The sequence below is a fragment of the Panthera uncia genome, chromosome B1 (assembly GCF_023721935.1).
Source record: "Panthera uncia isolate 11264 chromosome B1, Puncia_PCG_1.0, whole genome shotgun sequence".
NCBI classification, from domain to species: Eukaryota; Metazoa; Chordata; class Mammalia; order Carnivora; family Felidae; genus Panthera; species Panthera uncia.
In genome coordinates this window covers 86,866,346-86,890,082 of record NC_064811.1, presented here as the reverse complement: position 1 = coordinate 86,890,082, position 23,737 = coordinate 86,866,346, and the positions used below count along the sequence as shown (strand labels likewise).

General features: G+C 34.8%; 1 protein-coding gene across 2 annotated transcripts in view; it reads left to right on the top strand.

Annotated features, from left to right (window-relative positions):
- TBCK (TBC1 domain containing kinase) overlaps positions 1-23,737 on the top strand; it is a 230,316-nt gene that overhangs the window by 123,853 nt on the left and 82,726 nt on the right. For both annotated transcript variants that reach the window (XM_049630974.1, XM_049630972.1), the window contains exons 21-22: positions 22,208-22,244; positions 23,541-23,702. In XM_049630974.1, coding sequence (XP_049486931.1) covers positions 22,208-22,244; positions 23,541-23,702 — 199 coding nt within the window. The remainder of the gene's footprint in view (positions 1-22,207; positions 22,245-23,540; positions 23,703-23,737) is intronic.

Genomic DNA, 23,737 nt, shown 5'->3' with positions numbered 1-23,737 from the left:
AGAAGTAGAGAATGCATATTAAAATTTTAATGATAATCACTAAGAGAATAGAAAAAGAATGTATAACTTCAAACCAATTTTGGGGGGAGGCAAAGAAAAGTCAACCAATCCTGTAAAAAATAGAAAGACCATAGAAAGAATATAAATTAATTAGATTGCCTAATAAAGGAATTGTTCAAATATTTTAAAACATCCATCTATATGCTATTTATAAGAGATAAAAATTTAAGGGTATTGGTCAAAAAAGGAGATAAAAAACATAAGTCAGGCACATATTAACCAAAAGAATACTAATGCAGTGATATTAATATAAACTACTAAAACAGAAAACACAAAACAGACCCACCCATAAATAGATTTTGACAGAGATGCCTCTATAAATCAATTAGAAAAGAATGGATTATTGAATAAATGGACCTGATACAATTGGGTAACTATATGGAGGGAAGGTGGGAATCAAAGCTGACCTCACACCATATGTAAAAATAAGTTCTAGATTGACTAAAAGACCTAAATATGGAGTGTCATATTTATTATTTACACCTAGGAAGGAATTTTTACAGAAGTTACAGAAAGTATAAAACATAATATTTAAAAAAGAGAAAATTAGAATTGAGGAATGGTGGTACAAAGTAGCTTTCCATTCTACTGATAATGTATTATTTTTTTTTATTTTAATACTTTCCAAAGCAGTTGTCACAAAATGTTATTATCTGTTAAATAATATCTTAACTCTGAGTGGAGAGTACATTGGTGTTTGTTAAATGCACTGCTACATGGGTTGAGTTAATTATTCAATAATTCAATAATTTATATATGATATCTTTGATTTATGCTTCCCTCTTTATTATGACCCCATCTTAGTGGGGCATTTTTGTGTAATTTCTTACAAAAACTCCTTAATACTAGTATTTTAATGAAATAATATGGATTTATACATGTACTGTGATTAACCTTAGGAGATATTCATAAGTCATATGGGATGAGGGACAGTTTCTTGTATGATGAGAATATCTAGTACCTGGCAAATGCTGAGCCTCACTGGCCCCCAGCCACTGATTGCCTGTAGTAATCCCCTAATCATGGTGACAATTAAATGCTTGCATGTATTTCTGAAAAATGACTCTGCATATATTTCCAAACACCCTCCAAAGCATGGTTCTTTCACTATTGGGAATCCTGGGGTAAACAAAGAGAAATGAGGAAAGAGAATATAGCTTAACCTGGAGAAAATTTGCTTTTCTGCAACTATTTTCTTGTCTCAGAGAACAAGCAAAATGAAAGGTATTCAACAAAGTTAAGATGTTAACAGAAGATTGTTTTTTGATCTCTTATCTTGTTCTTTGTTTTGTTGTATTTTGTTGGCCTGTTTCTCAAGTCTGTAGATAACATCAAAATGTTAAGACTGTTTTTAAATTTAATTTTGAAAACAGATTTGATATTTTTAATGTAGAGATTGTTGACAGTGAAGAGTGGTGGAAGGTGTGTGATTGAAATGGAGAATTTTTCTAACATTTTTCTTTATTAATTGATGGAGTTCTATTAGCAAACTAATTTTTAGTTATTTTTCATTAGTTTGTACAGCATTTTTGTTTTTTGGGTTTTTTTTTTCCCTTGACTTACTGTCTTCGGTTTTCCACCTTTAAAATAATTGCTTTGGTGACTTTCTGCACCTCTAATAATAGAGGTGAAGTTCATCAAGGGCAAGGGTGGGCACTTTTGTAATAATATCCCAAACTGAGTTGCCCGCTCAATAACTAATCCTATCAAAAGAAGCCCTCATTAATCTTCTGTCATTGAAATGCAGGCTCCCATTGCAGAAAAGATTGTGATTTCTGGCTTCTTGCCATTTGCTGTGGGTCACAGAACTCTGAATATTGAGCACTGCTGGAGCTTGAATAGTTAGGAATAGTGTGCACTGATGTGATGCTTAGATTATGTACGTCGTGGTGGTTACGTGATTTACATATAAATAGGGTAAGTAATGTGTATTTGGCAAAATCAGGGTAGGGTGATTTTTATCATTTTTTCTTGGTGTATGTTTCTGCTTCTGAAAATATACCAAGCCTTTGAAATGAGAACAGGAAAGTATGTTTCTTCGTTCTTAAGGAAACTTTTTCTGAAACACTATGAATAGCATTCAGCTTGCAAATTATGAAAAGTTGTCAGGTGGCCATTAGTAGAAATGATAAGGGCTGTATCTCAGTCCTATATGTGCCTTTTGAACCTACTGTCACTGCTAAAGATAAAGCTAACAAATTCAGTGATAAGCAAGTATGCTAGCCAAACCATTGTCATTTAACTGCTTATACAGTCTTAATGGATGCTTATACAGCTACTGATTTTCTCCTTCCTTTTCAAAATTTATATCCAACTGAATTTATACTAACATAAAGTGTAAAAGGATTGTTAGAAATATTTATTTATTTGTTTATTTGTTTTGTCTGTTCACTTATTCCGGGTCTCCATATTGTTAGTGTTACAGAAAGAAATTTAAATTCTAATCTAAAGCAGAGACTGCTGGTAATGAGCTTTTTAGATTTTATCAAGATGTGGTTACAGGATAAATTAGGGAAGTGCACCTTATTTAGAATTTCCTGTAACAAGAGTCCCCACTGACCTGCTCTAGTCCATCTGCAAAATGCTAGCCTGTGTCCTTTTGTCTGGCTAGTGCTATAATGTCCACAATATTAGTTTTAGCCCTATTCTACTGACCTTGGATTCATTAAGTCTGAATACAATGGCTTATTGAGCTATCTTTCTCCCAATAGAGCTTAACTACCTTTCAGAAATGGCCCACATCTTAGAAATCAAAGACTTATTAATTTCACAGGCAATGATAAATTTATATTTTGGTGCCTTCTTGCTAAGAACACATACACACAAGTTAAATATCCAGCAAGCTTCTCTATTTAGTAAATCCTCACTTGAATCTCCCCCAACTCTGTTGCCAATCTAATGTATCCTTACACTGGTTGAAAGACAAGTGAAAGGAGGTATAGTGTTAATACACCGGTTTTCAAACTTTCTGGTCTTGAGACCTCTTTAAGGAACAAAGATATCAAAGAGTTTTTAATCTATGTTGGTTACATATATAAATATTTAAAGACATTTAAAAAATATTTATGTATTAGGGTGCCCGGGTGGCTCAGTCGGTTAAGCATCTGACTTCAGCTCAGATCATGATCTCAGGGTTAGTGAGTTTGAGCCCCGCATTGGGCTCTCTGCTGTCAGCACAGAGTCTACTTCGGATCCTCTGACTCCCTGTCTCTGCCCCTCCCCTGCTTACTCATGCTCTCTCAAAAATAAATTAACATTTAAAAAATATATGTTTATGTATTAATTTATTTAAAAATGACAGCAAAACTACTACATGTTAAGCACAATAGCATATTTTTCTGAAAAATAATTTTTTCCCAAAAAATAATGGAGTGGTATTATTTTATATTTTTGGAGTTTCTACATAATAGAAGAAAGCTATAGTCCCATATCTGCTTTTGAAATCAATCTGTTGTGAATCATTGTTTTGGTTGAAGGGTATGAAGAAAATTTGGACTTACACAGACACGTAGTTGGCAAAGGGCCTTTTTGGACCATGGTGGTTTCTGAAAGCTGAGTTGCAATATACAATCTAAAACCATACCAATGAACTTTGCATACTCTGTTCGATTCAAATCAATCAGTCTATCTTGCACTTTGAGTGGCTCTTTTTACCCACACGTGATTTTGTAATATCATGTGTTGGTCATTTAAAATATTGGTTCAATAAATGTTTCAACTATGAAACATTTCATTATATAACATAAAAAAAATCACGTTCATTAATATAACCATTGATCTCTCAGTTTCTAAGAGTCTCTTATGGTTTGGCTCCCTCCCTCTCTCTTTTTTTTTTTTTTTTCTCTTAGAATAAACTGAGGGTTGATGGAGGGTAGAAGGATGGGGAAAGTGGGTGATGGGTATTGAAGAGGGCACCTGTTGGGATGAGCACTAGGTGTTGTATGGAAACCAATTTGACAATAAATTTCATATTAAAAAAAAAATTATATATATATATATATATAAAACCATTGATCTCACAACAACCAAAAATTGTTAAATATTGGGAGGCTGCCAGGCTCACAGTGGCAGATACAAGTTTTCTAAAATTCTAATATTCACCTGAAAATATTCAAGAATATTTTCTTAAAGTGAGAGGCTCACTTCATTTATTTTTGAGAAATATCTGCCTAATATGAAAGCCTAGAAAAAATAGTTGTTTATATGTCATGCTTGCAAGGGGAAAAAATGGTATTCTTGGGGGGGAAAAAAAAGGCATTTGCATTGACTCACAGCTCAAACTGTTGCCCAACTGCTTTTTCTCAAGACAATCCATACACTTCAGTACACAATATAAGTGTTTTATGCATACTTCCTATTTTGTCTCATGAAACATTTAAAAAGATACTTAAAATTACTAATTTTAATCCTTCACAATAATATGACTATTACACTATTACACTTTAGTGCCACTACCTTGATTTGTAATAAGTTTTATCTACCTGTGTCTTTGCACCATTAACACAAATATTAAAGAGTAAGAAATACCCTAGTATTATTTTGAAAACAGCTTGGGATATGTAGATCCCTGAAGAGTCTTGAAGGTCCCCAGGGGTCTGTGACCACAATTTGAGAAAACCGGTATAGAGAGAAAGCACTCAGACACTGGTGTCAAATGTGCCAGGGTTCTAATCCTGACTCTTCAACTTACTAGCTAAATACTTAAGTTAGTTTCTTATCCACAGTCCTATTACTGTTAATGTTGATTATAACAAATCTTACCGGAAAAGACCATTATTATGATTAAATGATACATATAAGCTGTTCAGTATTCTTTCAGGTACACAGTGTTAAGGAGTTAGCCATTATTTGTGTTCTTGTTCTACTTAGTGTTAGAGCCTGATTACGTCCTATTTCTTTGGTTATATTAGTATGATTTACATTTAGAAAAGCATGTTATTAAAAGCATACTAGATATATTATTTTGCTGCATCAGTTAGTGAATACTTTGCAAGAGGCAACATGATACTAATAACAATAAATGCTTTCTTGTTCGGGGGTGCCTGGGTGACAGTTGGTTAAGCATCCGACTTGGGCTCAGGCCATGATCTCACCTCTAGTGAGTTCAAGCCCCACGTGGGGCTCTGTGCTGACATCTCAGAGCCTGGAGCCTGCTTTGGATTCTGTGTGTCATTCTCTCTCTGCTCCTCCCCTGCTCGTGCTCTGTCTATCTCAGAAATAAATAAACATTAAAAACATTAAAAAAAAAAAAAAGACTTTCTTGTTCATCTGTCTTGATGAGATTGCCACTCACCACTTTGAATATTAACCTTTTTCATTTGCTTGATTTTTAAGGTGTTTTTCTATCTCCCAGAAAGAGCTACATGACATGTGTTAAAGTCTTTTACTGAAGATAAATTAATTTTGTTTGAAAAATTTAAAAAGTTTTTCAGTACTCAATGAAATAATTGAAAGTCACTCTGGAATTGAAAAGTACCTAATCCTTCCCTAAATGATACTGTGGATCTCAGAACCATTAAATTGTCCAACTGATTTTACTGCTAATTTCAACTTTATGGTTTTTCAGTTAAATATTTGTAAGTCAAGGAAAAGTAGAGAAAGATTTGATACTTATTTTTTTATTTGCTTTTTCCTTTTTTTTAATTTATTTTTTTATTTTTTAATATTTTTTTTTTTGTTAATGTTTATTTATTTTTGAGACAGAGAGAGACAGAGCATGAACAGGGGAGGGTCAGAGAGAGAGGGAGACACAGATTCCGAAACAGGCTCCAGGCTCTGAGCCATCAGCACAGAACCCGATGCGGGGCTTGAACTCACGAACCGTGAGATCATGACCTGAGCCGAAGTCGGATGCTTAACCGGCTGAGCCACCCAGGCGCTCCTTTCCTTTTTTTTTAGTATTAGGGAATTCATTACTTGCAAAACATAGTAATATAACTAATATAACCTTTTGTGTAGAAGGGAAAGAAAACCAGTCACCATCTGAGTCCAATGGACCTTTTTCATTATTTTTATATGTTTAAGTCATTTTGTAATAATCTATAGGAGTGGAATAAAGACATAGCAAAAAAATATATAGAATCTAGTAGATTCTAGCTTATTTCTGGTTCTTCTCATACCTGCATGTTTAAAACACAATCATGGATTACTTGCAAAACATAGTAATATAACTAAAACACAATTATGAAAACAAAACATAGGCCTCTAACTTTGTTGGAGAACAGTTATATTTTTTAATAATTGCAAAATATTTTCATTTTAGATATTATGAACACAAATTAGATTGATAAATGTAATGATTTTTTTCTAATTATTTTTCCTTCCCATCATTTTGTAAACACATCTCTATCTTCAGCATTTACCCACTCAAGTTGTATGAAATTTTGGTGCAGAAATATTTTAAAAATTAAATATTGCTCTCACATATCTTTTTAGCAAAATAGAATGATCCATATTTATGTTGCAGAATATTGTATAATGAGGTCCTTTTCACTGAAAGGCTAATGTATTGTTTACTCTGATTCCTGTGTTTGAGAAAATTCATCTAAGATATCATCATCTGAGCACTCACAGTTTGAAATTTCACTATATAGCCAGTGTTACCATTTCACTAGAGTCTCTAATACTACTACAAATCTTCTGATTGGTCTAATAATTGTGAAACATTATCCTCTCTATCAGTTTTTTTTTTCTCTTTGTAATGGTGGAAAATGAGAAATTCTGAATTCTCAATTGTGTTCATTGAAAACTTAAAAAAAATTATAATGATATTATCTCCATGCATTTTGTATGTTTTCAAAACATGATGTAATACTTTGGATGATGCAATAGGAAAAATGAAAATGGTAATAGCAATGATTTATTTTAATATTTTACCATCCTTTTAGGTGATTCCATCATTTTTCTGTTTTCTTTTGCTTTTGTCTTTTTTAAGCATAGTTGGGAATAAATGATGAGTGATGAGTTCCTACTTTGATAAAAGAACAAAATATTTCATGATATAAGAAGAATAAGATCACTGACATTTCAGTAGTGTGTCATAGATTTATAAAAGGATCCAAAAGATTCATATAATTGTAAGATAGAAGGAATTTTAATCTATTTTTTTAAAATATAAGTAAATTTTCTCTTTATTCTTTCTTCTTTAAAAGTAATGAAATACCAGTCCTCACAGTTTGAATTGCTGAGGGCTAATGAGATATAATGTAGGTAACAGTTTTGGATGGAGGTTATGAACTGCCCTAACTTCTGCCCCTCCACCATACTAACACTTACTCTTTAATAGCAAGTTGGAGCCATTTGAAGATAACTAATGAAAAGACAGAGAGAAAGAGAAAGGAGAAAAGAAATTAAAGAATCACTTATAAAAACAGAAACAAAAAGTCTTCTCTTATCTTAAATAACAGACAACATGATCTCACTTTTAAAATGAGCCATCTGAAGCTAATATTACACTGTATGTTAACTAGACTTAAATAAAAACTTAAAAATAAAATAAAAATGAGCTCAATGAAGAGAATTAAAAACTCAAAAAATATAGATTAACAAAAGGAGATAAAAAGTGAACTGATTAAGCCCAGAAAAATTTGAGAATATTATATTAATAATAATCTTATTAAAATAGTGAAAACTAGAATGAAAGTATAAACCCACTCAATGACATAACATAGTTTTCAGGAAATCATACAGGATAAGGTGGAGAAGGATAAGTATACTTCAGTATACTGCAAAGAGAATTTCAGCTAAAATTTCACAGCAACACTTATAGAAAATTGTGTATAAAATTTCAAGAGAACAAAAGTTGACTGAGCAATTGGGTAAAAACCAAGTTATCCTTCAAACATAAATGTAGCAAACATGCATTGTTCAAAATTATTTTAGTATAGTTGACACAAAACGTTCCATTGGTTTTAGGTATAGAGCATATGCATTCTTAAGCATCCAAGAATTTTAGGAAGTACAACCCCCATGAGCTTCTTTTAGAGAAACGAAAATAAATATAGATGATAAAATCCAAACAAAAAAGAGTTGAATAAAACTAGGAACCTAAGGAACTAGTTACTCCAGTTAAATATAGAATTAATACTTAACAACTATGTTAGTTATGTAACAATATAGAATTTAGATGTTGTAAACTTTAATAATATAAACTAGTATATAAAACTTGAGGTATTGTGTTGGGATGAGCCCTGGGTGTTGTATGGACTCCAATTTTACAATTAATTTCATTTAACAAATTTTTTAAAAATGAAAAAATTTAAAAAATAAAATTTGAGGTATTGGAAGTCAGAGAAGGGATAGAGAGTATAAGTGTAATAATATTGTAATCTTTCAAAACATAATCAGTAGGTAATACTTCAGCCCGAAGTTTTCCTGTTCCTTTTTTAATCAATTTTAACTGGATCTTTAGAAACTATTGTCTCTTATGGTAAATAAAGTAGCAAATGTTCTGTTTTACTCCTATTTTTTCTTCAGTTTAAGTATAATTATATATAACACTTCACAAAATAGCAAGTGTAATATCCAGTTCTGCTATAAATATTTAAAATTTTAGTTATAAATACACAGAAATATATCAAGAGTAATGTTTATCATGTAATATTGGGGGTATAAGTATTTGAGGCTTTACAAAACTTTTTTTAAAACAACTGTAGAATATTTCCTTCATCACAGAAAGTTCTGTTCTTCTGGAATAATCTGAAATTAGGTGCACCTGGGTGGTTCAGTCGGTTAAACATCCGACTTTTGCTCAGGTCATGATCTCAGGGTTCCTGAGTTGGAGCCCCACCTCAGGCTTTGTGCAGACCCTGCTTCGGATTCTGTCTCCCTCTCTTTCTGCCCCTCCCCCCCCATGTGCTCTCTCTCAAAAATAAATAAACATTTAAAAAAAATAAAGGTTACTGGTTCACAAAAATATCAGAATACATTGTTTTCTGTTTAATATATCCTAAAGAGTTGTTTTGTGAATCCTGTTATCTTATAGATTTATAATTTTTTTCTCCTCACTCTTGTTCTGTCATAATGGTAGTTATGGAAATGAAGGTAGGTTCTGTATCAGAAGGTATTTGCCCACAGTTCTAAAAAGATAGAAGATGGGGAGTACTGTTAAATGAGAGTTGTTTAGTACTGCTTTTGCTTTTACTACATATTTTTTTTTATGTGATACCCTTTCCCATTCCACTGACTTTCCCATTCCACTGAATTTATCCTGATTTAGCATAAGGCATCATTTTTCTTCATTGTTGAAAAAGATAATAGTCTTTTGAAAATGAGTGGCACAGTGGAACAATACAAATCTTATGGAGCATCTTTAAAGAATTTTCTTTTGTAGCAAGCCTTGTTATACTATCTGTAGCTAAGAGGACAATAGTAAGTCAGACATAGACAAAATATAAGATGCTGTAAAATTTGGAAAGTAGAAGAAAAAGAATTGATGTAAGAATATTTGAAATTTTGTGAGCTCAAAAGTAGCTTCATGGGATTGAGGAATGTTGATTCTGAGAACCAGCAGGAGTGTAAATACTTTAGCCTTATCTTTATTGAGTCTACCTGTAAAACATACGCAGTTCCCAGTGCTTAGGGTTCTCTTCTCTCTACCTTCCACTCCTACCCTCCTTATTCCATAATGTGTATATCTTTTTTTAGATAGTCTCATAAGACCCCAGACTTTTGGGCTGTTAGAAATACTTTTTTATTACAAAAGCTTCTGGACTTAATAATGATCATTATGTTTCCTATACTGATGTCCGATATGTTCTCTGCCAGGTGTTTTGGATCCATTAACTAATCTTCACAGCTATCCTAAAGGTTTAAAGAGATATATAACTACCAGATCACAAAGTCTAGGGTTTCAAGAAAATATTTTAGAGTCTCTACTGCTGCTAAACAACAATAAAAACCTGCTGATTTTCAAGCATTCTTTCTTGAGTGGCTAAATATTAATTTCCCTTAAGCAGAGCGTCATTGTGAGACATAAAACTAATAGTGAAAATGTATTTTACAGTGGTGGCTTATGGTAACTTAAATGTAAAAATACTTCTGACTTGAGATTAAAAGAAAATATAGTATGCTAATAAGAAGATAGATTAAGAAAATCAACTAGAGGGGCGCCTGGGTGGCTCAGTCAGTTAAGCATCTGACTTCAGCTCAGGTCATGATCTCATGGTTTCTGAGTTCGAGGCCTGCATTGGGCTCTGTGCTGACAGCTCAGAGCCTGGAGCCTGCTTCAGATTCTGTGTCTCCCTCTCTCTCTGCCCCTCTGCCTCTCACACTCTGTCTCGCTCTCTCTCAAAAATAAACTTCAAATATTAAAAAAAGAAAGAAAGTCAACTGGAAGGGACTTCCTTTTATAATAACAATAATAATTTTATTATATTACATATAATGCAAATAATAAAAAATAAGTTATTTTTATAATACATAAAATTAGTAAAAATATAAATTAAAATATCAATAGGAGAGAGACAATATGCAATTTGTAAATAAAAAAATCATTTGACAAAAGATACATCCAGAATCTTTTTATTTATAAGAAATACTTCCTCTTTTAAATCTTTTATATTTGTATACTTTTACAGCCTGTTAAGCCGTAATTTTCTACCCTTCAAAATCATGTTAATGATCCTCCTGCCTTTGTTTTTCCTGTTGATGTTTGTAATTTTGATACTAGCAGGTCATTTGAAAAGACCTGAAATACTAAATGTCATTATTCTTTTTTGATATAGCTAGGGGGCAGCATTTACTCAGCTGACTCTTAGTCAACTACCACTATGCCAAATCAGGAAAATAATTCAGTGATCTAGAGAAAATAGCTAAAGCATGTCTGATTTTTTTTCATTGGGTCTCAGTTTCCATTTTTAAATCAGGAAAAGTCAATAATATCTCTAAGTTAATAAGACTAATGTTATATATATTTTTATATCTTCAATAAAATATTTCATTATTTAATTGCTTTTTAAAAAATTAAAACCCGAACCAGGATTCAAAATTGTGTTATACTTTTTCATGTATCAGACTATAACATGAAGATGTACCAATATCCTAAGAAGTTATTTAAGATTAAATTATCAGTTAATATTTTAAAAGGAAGAAAAAAGAATAAATAAATAACTGGCATTACAATCTCACAGAATATATTACCTATTTATTTACCTGACTTTAGTTGGTAAGAGGTAACTGGTGATAGTGAGCACCTAAAAGTTGTTATATATTAAAGAAATGTTTCAACTTGAATTAATTATTACTTTTCAAATATTAGAATATGCTTCACTTCACTTATTTCTAATAACTTTTCATAATTGTCAAAGTATAGGCATATAATTCAAATTTTTAAGTATAGTGTTTTTTTAGTACTCCCCACTTTTTAATATTCAGGATATATATATATGTATGTATTATCCATTATTTCTCATTATTTCATATTTCTCATTATTTCATATTTATTGAAAAATTCTCAAGAAAGTATATAATCTCATATCTGGATCTTTTAATCTCTCCCTTTCAGTTATCTTCATTATATATTTTATTCTTTCTTTCAACAAATATCTGAGTGCCTACTATGTGCTGCTCATTTTCCTAGGCCCTGGATATGTTAAAAAAAAAAAAAAAAACACAGACAAAAACTCTGCTCTCATTGAATTTATATTCTAGTGGGGGGCAGACAATAAAAAGATTTTTTTAATGTTTATTTATTTTTGAGACAGAGAGAGACAGAGCATGAACGGGGGAGGGTCAGAAACAGGGAGACACAGAATCTGAAACAGGCTCCAGGCTCTGAGCTGTCAGCACAGAGCCCGACGCGGGGCTCGAACTCACGGACTGTGAAATCATGACCTGAGCCAAAGTCGGCCGCTTTAACCGACTGAGCCACCCAGGCACCCCAAAAGATAAAATTTTTAAAAAGACAATAAAATAAAAAATAGATAATAAAGATAAATACACTAATAGATATGTTGGATAGTGGTAAGTACCAAAGAGGGGGGAAAAAAAAAAACTATAGTAGGGACATGGATGTTAAGTGTTCAGAAGAAGAAGAAATTGAATTTTTAAATAAGGTAGTCAGGGGAGGGGAGTAAGGGAATGGGTTAAATAGGTGATGGGACTTAACGAGTACACTTGTCCTGATGAATGCCAAGTGATTTATGGAATTGTTGAATCACTATATTGTACACCTGAAACTAATATAACACTGTTAACTAATTGGAATTAAAATAAAAACTTGAGGGAGGGACAGAGAGAAAAGAGAGAGAGAGAGAGAGAGAGAGAGAAGGAAGGAAAGGAGAGGAGAGGGGAAAAGATAAGAGAAGAGAAAAGGAAGGAGAGTCAGGAAGGGAGTCAGGGAAAGCCTCACAGAAAAACTGGCTTTTGAATAAGTGGCTTTAGGAACTGAGGGAAAGAGCAGTGAAGCAGAGGCAACAGCAAGTGCTAAAGCCCTGAGGTGTAAGCATGCCAGGGATGTTGAAGGAACAGCCAGGAGACCAATGTGACTGGAGCCCAATGAACAAGGAAGGAGATGAGAGTCAGAGGACCGAATTTTACATCAAAATATATTACATAGTTAAGACTTTAGTTTTTATTGTCAGTGGTGAAAAGCCACTGGATTCTATTTAGCAGAGGAATGACACGTTCTGATCTAAACATTTTAACAAGATCATTCTGGTTTTTATGGTAAGAGAAACCCAAGGAGGGGCAAGGATGGAACTTTAAAAAGTTGATCATACACTAGTGTAATAATCTAGGCAAGAGGGACTTGAATCAGAAAGTTAGTGGTAGGGGTGGTAAGGAGTTGTTACATTCTAGATCAGTTCCAAAGGTAGAGCTAGCAGGATTTCTGGTGACAAATGTACACTGTGGGAGAAAGAGGAGTTAAGAATGATTCCAGAATTTTTTATCTGAGCAATTGGAAGAATAGAGTTGTTCTTAACTGAGATTTGGAAGACTATACTTGAAGGCATAGATTTTGAACAAGTCTCAGGAGCTCAGTTTGGGACATGTTATGTATATCTGTTAGCCATACAAGTGGAAATGTCAAGCTGGCATTTGGATGTGGAGGTTTGCAATTCAGGGGAGAGGTCTGGGATAGAGCTATAAAAATGGGAGTCCTCGCACTATTTATACATAATCATCTGGAGAAAAATAGAAAATCCAAGGACATAGGGCATGCCAATAGTTAAGTCTGGGAGATGAAGAAGAACCAACAAGGGAGATGGAGTAACAGTCAGAAAAGTAAGAAAACTAGATGAATGTGATATCTTGGAACTCAAATGGGTGGGGCATGTTTTGAGAAGGTAAGAGTAGCTAACTATGTCAAACCCTGATGATGGGTAAAGAAGGATTGAGAGTGAGAACTGGCCATTAGACTTAGCAACAGGGAAGTCTTTGATGACCAAGATAAGAGCAATTTTGGTGGTGAAGTGGAGGAAAGAACCTAACTGGAGTGAAATGAAAGAATATTTAATGAACATCTACTTAATGAACCCCTTACAGGCTGAAACTATGTTTTGTTCACTGCTATATCCTATCAGTTAGGCAGAGAGTGAGTTCTCCCTTACTCTGCCTTCTGTTCTATTTAGAGCTCCAACAAATCGCCTAAGGCCCACTCACATAAGGAAGAGTAATCTGCTTTACCAAGTCTGCTGATTCAACCTGTTGATCTCATCCAGAAACACTCTCAGAGACACAATCAGAATAAGGTTTAATAAATGGACACCCCATGTCAGTCAAGGTGACACATAAAATCAGTCATCACAAGAACCATTTGCTTTTTTTTGTGATTATTGATACGGTTGCCTTTAAATCTACCATTTGGTATTTTTATTCCATTCTCCCATCAATTCTTTCTTTTCTTTTTCCTTTTTATTTGCCTTCTTTGAATTCATTGGACATTTTTTCTGTGATTTTATTTTATCTCCCTTGTTGACATGTTAGGTGACACTTAGTTGTGTTTTTTAATTGGTTTCCTTAGGATTTATACAGTGGTCCTCAAATAGGCAGCTTTCCCTCCCAGAGGATTTTTGGCAATGTGTGGAGATATTTTTCACAAAACTGGGTTAATGCTACTGGCATCTGGTGGGTGGAGGCTGGATTGCTGCAATAATCTTAAAATGCAAAGGACATTCCCAAGCAAAAGTTATCTAACCTAAAATGTGAATAGTGATGAAGTTAAGAATTCTGGTTTATATTATAATTCTTTACATTTCTACAGTTTGCATTCAAATAATATATCACTTCACAGATAGTACAAATACTTTACAATGTATACTTCCATTTTCCCCTCCCAGTGTTTGTATTACAGTTGTCCTACGTTTTATTTCTACATGTTATAAACCCCACAATAAATTATTTTTGCTTTAAAGAGTCAGCTACTTTTAAAAGATTTTTCAAAAATAAGTCCTTTATATTCTACCACATACACAGTTACAACCCCTATGTCTCTTCACTCTTCTGTGTAGATCTGGATTTCCATCTGGTATCATTTTCCTTCTGCCCAGAAGACTTCTTCAGCATTTCTTACAGTACAGGACTGCTGCTGATGAACTTTTTCAGTTTGTGTGTGTGTGAAACAGTCTTTATTTCACCTTTTGTCTTTGAAAGATATTTTTGCTGAGCATACAGTTCTATATGGACACATTTTTTAATATTTTTAAAATGTTACTCCACTGCCATTTGTTGTGCACTGATAAGAAAACATTTTTTGAGAAGAAAACATTCTTCTCATTGATAGTCTTACATAATGTTTTTGTTTGTTTGTTTGTTTGTTTGTTTTCTCTAGATATGGTGTAAATTTTCTCTTTACCACTGATTTTGAGAAATTTGAGTACAATGTGCCTTGGTGTGGTTTTCTTCATGGTTTGGGATCTTGAAGTTATTAGATCTATTAGTTTATAGTTTTCATCAAATTTGGAAAATGTTCAAACTATTATTTGTTCAAACAAATATTTGTTCTGTCCCGTCTCTTCTTTCTGTCCTTTGGTGTCGCTGGTACATATATATTTGGCCAATTGAAGTTACTCACTGATGCTTGGGTGGTTTTTTGTTTCATTGCATACGTTCTATTTTGATGTTTCTGAGTTTACCATTTTTTTTATCTGCAATGTCTGATCTGCTTAATCCCATCCAGTATATTTTTTCTTTCAAACACTGTACTTTTCATCTCTAAAAGTTTGATTTGGGATTGTTTTTTGTATCTGCCATGTCTTTACGTAACATGAACATCCTTAGCTTTTTGAACATAAGAAATACAGTTATATATATATATATTTTTTTCTTTCCTTCCCCTCCCCCATGGGTTTCTGTTATGTTTCTCAGGATCCACATAAGAGTGAAACCATATGGTATCTGTCTTTCTCTGTATGGCTTATTTCACTTAGCATAACACTCTCCAGTTCCATCCGCGTTGCTACAAAGGGCCATATTTCATTCTTTCTCATTGCCACGTAGTACTCCCTTGTATATAGACCACAATTTCTTTATCCGTTCATCAGTTGATGGACATTTAGGCTTTTTCTACAATTTGGCTATTGTTGAGAGTGCTGCTAAAAACATTGGGGTACAAGTACCCCTATGCATCAGTACTCCTGTATCCCTTGGGTCAATTCCTAGCAGTGCTACTGCTGGGTCATAGAGTAGACCTATTTTTAATTTTTTGAGGAACCTCCACACTGTTTTCCAGAGTGGCTGCACCAGTTTGCATTCCCACCAACAGTGCAAGAGGGTTCCTGTTTCTCCACATGCTCGCCAGCATCTATAGTCTCCTGATTTCATTTTGGCCACTCTGACTGGCGTGAGGTGATATCTGAGTGTGGTTTTGATTTGTATTTCCCTGATGAGGAGCGACATTGAGCATCTTTTCATGTGCCTGTTGGCCATCTGGATGTCTTCTTTAGAGAAGTGTCTATTCATGTTTTCTGCCCATTTCTTCACTGGATTGTTTTTTGGGTGTGGAGTTTGGTGAGCTCTTTATAGATTTTGGATACTAGCCCTTTATCTGATAGGTCATTTGCAAATATCTTTTCCCATTCCGTTGGTTGCCTTTTAGTTTTGTTGATTGTTTCCTTTGCTGTGCAGAAGCTTTTTATCTTCAAGAGGTCCCAATAGTTCATTTTGCTTTTAATTCCCTTGCCTTTGGGGATGTGTCAAGAAATTGCTGCAGCTGAGGTCAGAGAGGGCTTTTCCTGCTTTCTCCTCTAGTGTTTTGATGGTTTCCTGTCTCACATTCAAGTCCTTTATCCATTTTGAGTTAATTTTTGTGAATGGTGTAAGAAAGTGGTCTAGTTTCAATCTTCTGCATGTTGCTGTCCAGTTCTCCCAGCACCATTTGTTAAAAAGACTGTCTTTTTTTCCATTGAATATTCTTTCCTGCTTTGTCAAAGATTAGTTGGCCATACTTTTGTGGGTCTAGTTCTGGGGTTTCTATTCTATTCCATTGGTCTATGTGTCTGTTTTTGTGCCAATACCATGCTGTCTTGATGATGACAGCTTTGTAGTAGAGGCTAAAGTCTGGGATTGTGATGCCTCCTGCTTTGGTCTTCTTCTTCAGAATTACTTTGGCTATTCGGGGCCTTTTGTGGTTCCATATGAATTTTAGGATTCCTTGTTCTAGCTTCGAGAAGAATGCTGGTGCAATTTTGATTGGGATGGCATTGAATGTGTAGATGGCTTTGGGTAGTATTGACATTTTAACAATATTTATTCTTCCAACCCATGAGCATGGAATGTTTTTCCATTTCTTTATATCTTCTTCAATTTCCTTCATAAGCTTTCTATAGTTTTCAGCATACAGATCTTGTACATCTTTGCTTAGATTTATTCCTAGGTATTTTATGCTTCTTGGTGCAATTGTGATGGGATCAGTTTCTTTACTTGTCTTTCTGTTGCTTCATTATTAGTGTATAAGAATGCAACTGATTTCTGTACATTGATTTTGTATCCTGCAACTTTGCTGAATTCATGTATCAGTTCTAGCAGACTTTTGGTGGAGTCTGTCAGATTTTCCATGTATAATATCATGCCATCTGCAAAAAGTGAAAGCTTGACTTCATCTTTGCCCATTTTTATGCCTTTGATTTCCTTTTGTTGTCTGTTTGCTGATGCTAGCACTTCCAACACTATGTTAAACAACAGCGGTGAGCATGGACATCCCTGTCGTGTTCCTGATCTCAGGGGGAAAGCTCTCAGTTTTTCCCCGTTGAGGATGATATTAGCTGTGGGCTTTTCATAAATGGCTTTTATGATGTTTAAGTATGTTCCTCCTATCCCAACTTTCTCGAGGGCTTTTATTAAGAAAGCATGCTGAATTTTGTCAAATGCTTTTTCTACATCGATTGACAGGATCATATGGTTCTTTTCTTTTATTAATGTGATGTATCACGTTGATTCATTTGCGAATGTTGAACCAGCCCTGCATCCCAGGAATGAATCCCACTTGATCATGGTGAATAATTCTTTTTATAAGCTGTTGAATTTGATTTGCTAGTATCTTACTGAGAATTTTTGCATCCATGTTCATCAGGATATTGGCCTGTAGTTCTCTTTTTTGTTACTGGGTCTCTGTCTGGTTTAGGAATCAAAGTAACGCTGGCTTCATAGAATGAGTCTGGAAGTTTTCCTTCCCTAACTATTTTTTGGAACAGCTTGAGAAGGATAGGTATTATCTCTGCTTTAAATGTCTGGTAGAACTCCCCTGGGAAGCCATCTGGTCCTGGACTCTTATTTGTTGGGAGATTTTTGATAACTGATTCAATTTCTTCGCTGGTTATGGGTCTGTTCAAGCTTTCTATTTCCTCCTGATTGGGTTTTGGAAGAGTGTGGGTGTTTAGGAATTTGTCCATTTCTTCCAGGTTGTCCAATTTGTTGGCATATAATTTTTCATAGTATTCCCTTATAACTGCTTGTATTTCTGAGAGATTGGTTGTAATAATTCCATTTCCATTCATGATTTTATCTATTTGTGTCATCTCCCTTTTCTTTTTGAGAAGCCTGACTAGAGGTTTATCAATTTTGTTTATTTTTTCAAAAAACCAACTCTTGGTTTCATTGATCTGCTCTACAGTTTTTTTAGATTGTATATTGTTTATATCTGCTCTGATCTTTATTATTTCTCTTCTTCTGCTGGGTTTGGAGTGTCTTTGCTGCTCTGCTTCTATTTCCTTTAGTTGTGCTGTTAGATTTTGTATTTGGGATTTTTCTTGTTTCTTGAGATAGGCCTGGATTGCAATGTATTTTCCTCTCAGGACTGCCTTTGCTGCATCCCAAAGTGTTTGGATTGTTGTATTTTCATTTTCATTTGTTTCCATATATTTTTTTAATTTCTTCTCTAATTGCCTGGTTTACCCATTCATTCTTTAGTAGGGTGTTCTTTAACCTCCATGATTTTGGAGGTTTTCCAGACTTTTTCCTGTGGTTGATTTCAAGCTTCATAGCATTGTGGTCTGAAAGTATGCATGGTATGATCTCAATTCTTGTATACTTATGAAGGGCTGTTTTGTGACCCAGTATGTGATCTATCTTGGAGAATGTTCCACTCGAGAAGAAAGTATATTCTGTTGCTTTGGGATGCAGAGTTCTAAATATATCTGTCAAGTCCTTCTGATCCAATGTATCATTCAGGGCCCTTGTTTCTTTATTGACCATATGTCTAGATGATCTATCCATTTCTGTAAGTGGGGTGTTAAAGTCCCCTGCAATTACCACATTCTTATCAATAAGGTTGCTTATGTTTGTGAGTAATTGTTTTATATATTTGGGGGCTCCCGTATTTGGCGCATAGACATTTATAATTGTTAGTTCTTCTTGATGGATAGACCCTGTAATTATTATATAATGCCCTTCTTCATCTCTTGTTACAGCCTTTAATTTAAAGTCTAGTTTGTCTGATATAAGTATGGCTACTCCAGCTTTCTTTTGACTTCCAGTAGCATGATAGATAGTTCTCCATCCCCTCACTTTCAATCTGAAGGTGTCCTCAGGTCTAAACTGAGTCTCTTGTAGACAGCAAATAGATGGGTCTTGTTTTTTTATCCATTCTGATACCCTATGTCTTTTGGTTGGCTCATTTAGTCCATTTACATTCAGTGTTATTATGGAAAGATATGGGTTTAGAGTCATTGTGATGTCCGTAGGTTTCATGCTTGTAGCGATGTCTCTGGTACTTTGTCTCACAGGATCCCCCTTAGGATCTCTTGTAGGGCTGGTTTAGTGGTGACGAATTCCTTCAGTTTTTGTTTGTTTGGGAAGACCTTTAGCTCTCCTTCTATTCTAGATGACAGATTTGCTGGATAAAGGATTCTCGGCTGCATAGTTTTTCTGTTCATCACATTGAAGATTTCCTGCCATTCCTTTCTGGCCTGCCAAGTTTCAGTAGAGAGATTGGTCACGAGTCTTATAGGTCTCCCTTTATATGTTAGAGCACGTTTATCCCTAGCTGCTTTCAGAATTTTCTCTTTATCCTTGTATTTTGCCAGTTTCACTATGATATGTCATGCAGAAGATTGATTCAAGTTACGTCTGAAGGGAGTTCTCTGTGCCTCTTGGATTTCAGTGCCTTTTTTCTTCCCCAGATCAGGGAAGTTCTCTGCTATTATTTCTTCAAGTACCCCTTCAGCACCTTTCCCTCTCTCTTCCTCCTCTGGAATACCAATTATGCATAGATTATTTCTCTAGTGCATCACTTAGTTCTCTAATTTTCCCCTCATACTCCTGGATTTTTTATCTCTCTTTTTCTCAGCTTCTTTTTTTTCCATAATTTTATCTTCTAGTTCACATATTCTCTCTTCTGCCTCTTCAATCCGAGCCATTGTCGTCTCCATTTTATTTTGCAGCTCATTAATAGCATTTTTTAGCTCCTCCTGGCTGTTCCTTAGTCCCTTGATCTCTGTAGCAATAGATTCTCTGCTGTCCTTTATACTGTTTTCAAGCCCAGCAATTAGTTTTTTGACTACTATTCTAAATTCACCTTCTGTTACAGTGTTTAAATCGTTTTTGATCAGTTCATTAGCTGTCATTATTTCCTGGAGTTTCTTTTGAGTGGAATTCTTCCGTTTCGGCATTTTGGATAGTCCCTCAAGTGGCGAGGAACTGTGGGGCACTTCCCCTGCACTGTCTTGAATAACTTGTGTTGGTGGGCGTGGCCACAGTCAGACCTGATGTCTGCCCCCAGCCCACCGCTGGGGCCACAGTCAGACTGGTGTGTGCCTTCTCTTCCCCTCTCCTAGGGGCGGGATTCACTGTAGGGTGGCATGGCCTGTCTGGGCTACTTGCACATTGCCAGGCTTGTAGTGCTGGGGATCTGGCATATTAGCTTGGGTGGATCAGCAAGGTGCACAGGGGTGGGAGGGGTAGGATCAGCTCGCTTTTCCTTCAGAGGTTCGCTTAGGGAGGAGCCCTGCGGCACCAGCAGGGAGTCAGACCCGGAGGGATAGATCCACAGAAGCACAGCGTTGCGAGTTTGCACGGTGCAAGCAAGTTCCCTGGCAGGAACTGGTCCCCTTTGGGATTTTGGCTGGGGGATGGGCGAGGGAGATGGCACTGGTGAGCGCCTTTGTTCCCTGCCAAGCTGTACTCTGTCGTCCGGGGCCCAACGACTCTTCCTCCCGTTGTCCTCCACCTCTCCCGCTCTCTGAGCAGATCTGTTAATTTACAGCCTTCCAGATGTTAAGTCCCGCTGGCTGTCCAAACACACTCCGTCAGGCCCCTCTGTTTTTGCAAGCCAGAGTCGGGGGCTCTGGTTTGCCGGCGGGCTGCCCGTCCACCCTAGCTCCCTCCCGCCAGTCGTGTAGCGCGCACCGCCTCTCCGCCCTTCCTACCCTCTTCCGTGGACCTCTCGTCTTCGCTTGACTCCGGAGAATCTGTTCTGCTAGTCTTCTGGCAATTTTCTGGGTTATTTAGGCAGGTGTGGGTGGAATCTAAGTTATCCGCAGGACGCGGTGATCCCAGCGTCCTCCTACGCCACCATCCTAGTGACTTTATTTTTAAACTTAAATTAGGCTAAGGAGTTCAGATTTTGTTATATTTTATTGTTTACTACAGCCCATACTCTTTACAGTGAATTCACATACCTTTGTATTCCTCTGCAGTTTTCCTTTTTATAATGTTGCTTGAAAGAACTATGTGTCAATGTATATAAATGATGATCTTGTGGAGAGCAATGGGCTTTATTTCACATATAATACTTAGACTTCAATGTAGTACATAGTAATACTTAAGGTTCTTGACTGGTATTTTGATAGCATAAATACTCAGTGATATGCTATGCAAAGACATATGCTACTCCATTCATAATTTCATAATTGATAGGTCCTAGATGAATATTTATTTAAACCCTATAGGTAGTATAGAAATCTTTGTCTAATGGTAGACTGCTTTGATGCAGAAAGTAAAATAAAATTAGAGCTTTTCAGATCTTTCTATATGTTATTACTGATTTTCAATACTTGCTACTGACAAAGGAAATTTTACTCTACATTTAGAAATTAAGCATGATTTCTCACTTCCAAAATGTGAATAAATTCATTGAAAGTATATATACAAGTATGTGGGCATGTCTGTGTGTGTAATTTCATTCCTAGGCAGTAAAATTAGGAAAATAAATTTGTCACTCGGTTAAAGAACTAATTTATTTTATTTTTAGATCTTATTACTTTTAGTCGCTTATGAAGCTTCCTGTTAATTTAGAAAATGGTAATAGAAAGTATATGCTTCACAATACTTTCTTATGAGACATTTTGGACATTTTTCAAAAACCATCTTATCAATTCTTGAAAATACTAAGAGTAAATCCACACTGATAAAGACCATTAAAATCCCAAAAATATTTTGGTGCAACCTGAAAGTTCATCCTCGGACTTAGCATGCAAGTATTGTGTTTGGGTTAGTCAGTGTCTTGAGTATTTCCTTTGATGAAATGAAGACATTCTGTGTAATAATCCTTGGTGAAAGGGACATCTGTAGCATTTGTAATAGATGATATTATTTAATAGAGTATTTGTGGTAATAATTATAATTATCAACATTTACTTTTATTTTAATCAATGGAGTAGACCAAAGTATAAAATATTTTTTACCATTCAGTTTAGTGGTAACCATTCTAATTATCTTTTATTTCCTCTTTATCTGTCCCCGGCATGGCACCCCTTTCCTCTTCCACCCATAGCTCTATGCCATCCCTTGGTTTCTCACCATGTTTACCCGTAAGTATAATTTTTCCCTTCCTTTTACTATTGTATTGACAAAAGGATAGCTCCTTTCTGCCCCAGTATATTATAGCTATAGTGATATTAAATAGATTTAATTACATAACCATCCTTATATAATTCTAATGTAATAGAGTTGGGTAGAAAAAATTAAATTGTTTTCACTGCTGAATATCAAAAAGTGTAATATAGGATGAGTGTTATATAGTGATGTTTAGGATGCCTACCTTACGTGCCATGACATTCATAAAATCTCTGCCTTCTGTTGAAAAAGAAATTAACATTATAATATTTACATAAAGATTTGGAAGGCAACTTTTACAACAAATGAGATTCAATTTTTAGAGATCCTCTAATACTTTTGTTATTTCCAAACCTAGAATTCCTCTAGAAATCAAAAAGTATGTGTATGTGATACTTTAATCAGTTACAGGTATGAATACAGTGGACATTCTGCTTAAATATGTACATATGTTAAGTGGAATAACCATATTTAAAGTAGATTATGCATTGGCCTGGAAAAATATGCACAGTATCATTAAATGTAAAAAAGAAAGTTGCAAAAAATAGAAAAAAATTTTTACGTGAACTTAATAAAGCTATTATTTAGAGTGAATAATAGAAACGTAACAATACTGAATCTAAAACAATATGAAATTTCATGTAAGTAAATAAGCTTGTGAGAATCGTATAACAAGAAAATTCTATGAAGAAATATAATTAATGGAACAACTATACCAGGATTGATAAAGGTTAGAAAATGTCATCTATTTGACCAATCTGATTATTAATATTTAAAAATGCCTTAGGAAGCAATAAATATTATATACAATTTCGTAAGTGTTTTGTGAAACCAAACCAAAAATAGTTTTTATAAACATTTTATAAAACTAAATAAGCATTTTATAAAAACACTTTGGTAGTATTTGTTCTTAGTGGGTTTTTTTTTAATGTTTTTTTAATGTTTATTTATTTTTGAGAGAGACAGAGACAGAATGCGAGTGGGTTAGGGGCAGAGAGAGAGGGAAACACAGAATCCGAAGCAGGCTTCAGGCTCTGAGCTGTCAACACAGAGCCCGACTCAGGCCTCGAACTCATGAGCTGTGAGATCATGACCTGAGCCAAAGTTGGATGCTCAACCGACTGAGCCACCAATGCACCCCAATATTTGTTCTTCGTTTTGACCATAAACCATTTGTAACATGTCTAGTAAAACAGCTTGTTACTGTTTTAATTTCTGTAATTTTGTCTTTTTATTTTATTTAATTGTATTCATATTTTGTTGTTTTACAGATGTATTTCCACTGCACAAAATTTTCCACCTCTGGGACACCTTACTCCTTGGGAACTCCTCTTTCCCATTCTGTATTGGAGTAGCAATCCTCCAGCAGCTTCGGGACCGGCTTTTGGCTAATGGCTTTAATGAGTGCATTCTTCTCTTCTCTGATTTACCAGGTATAGATATAAATAAATGGAATCCCTAAATGAAA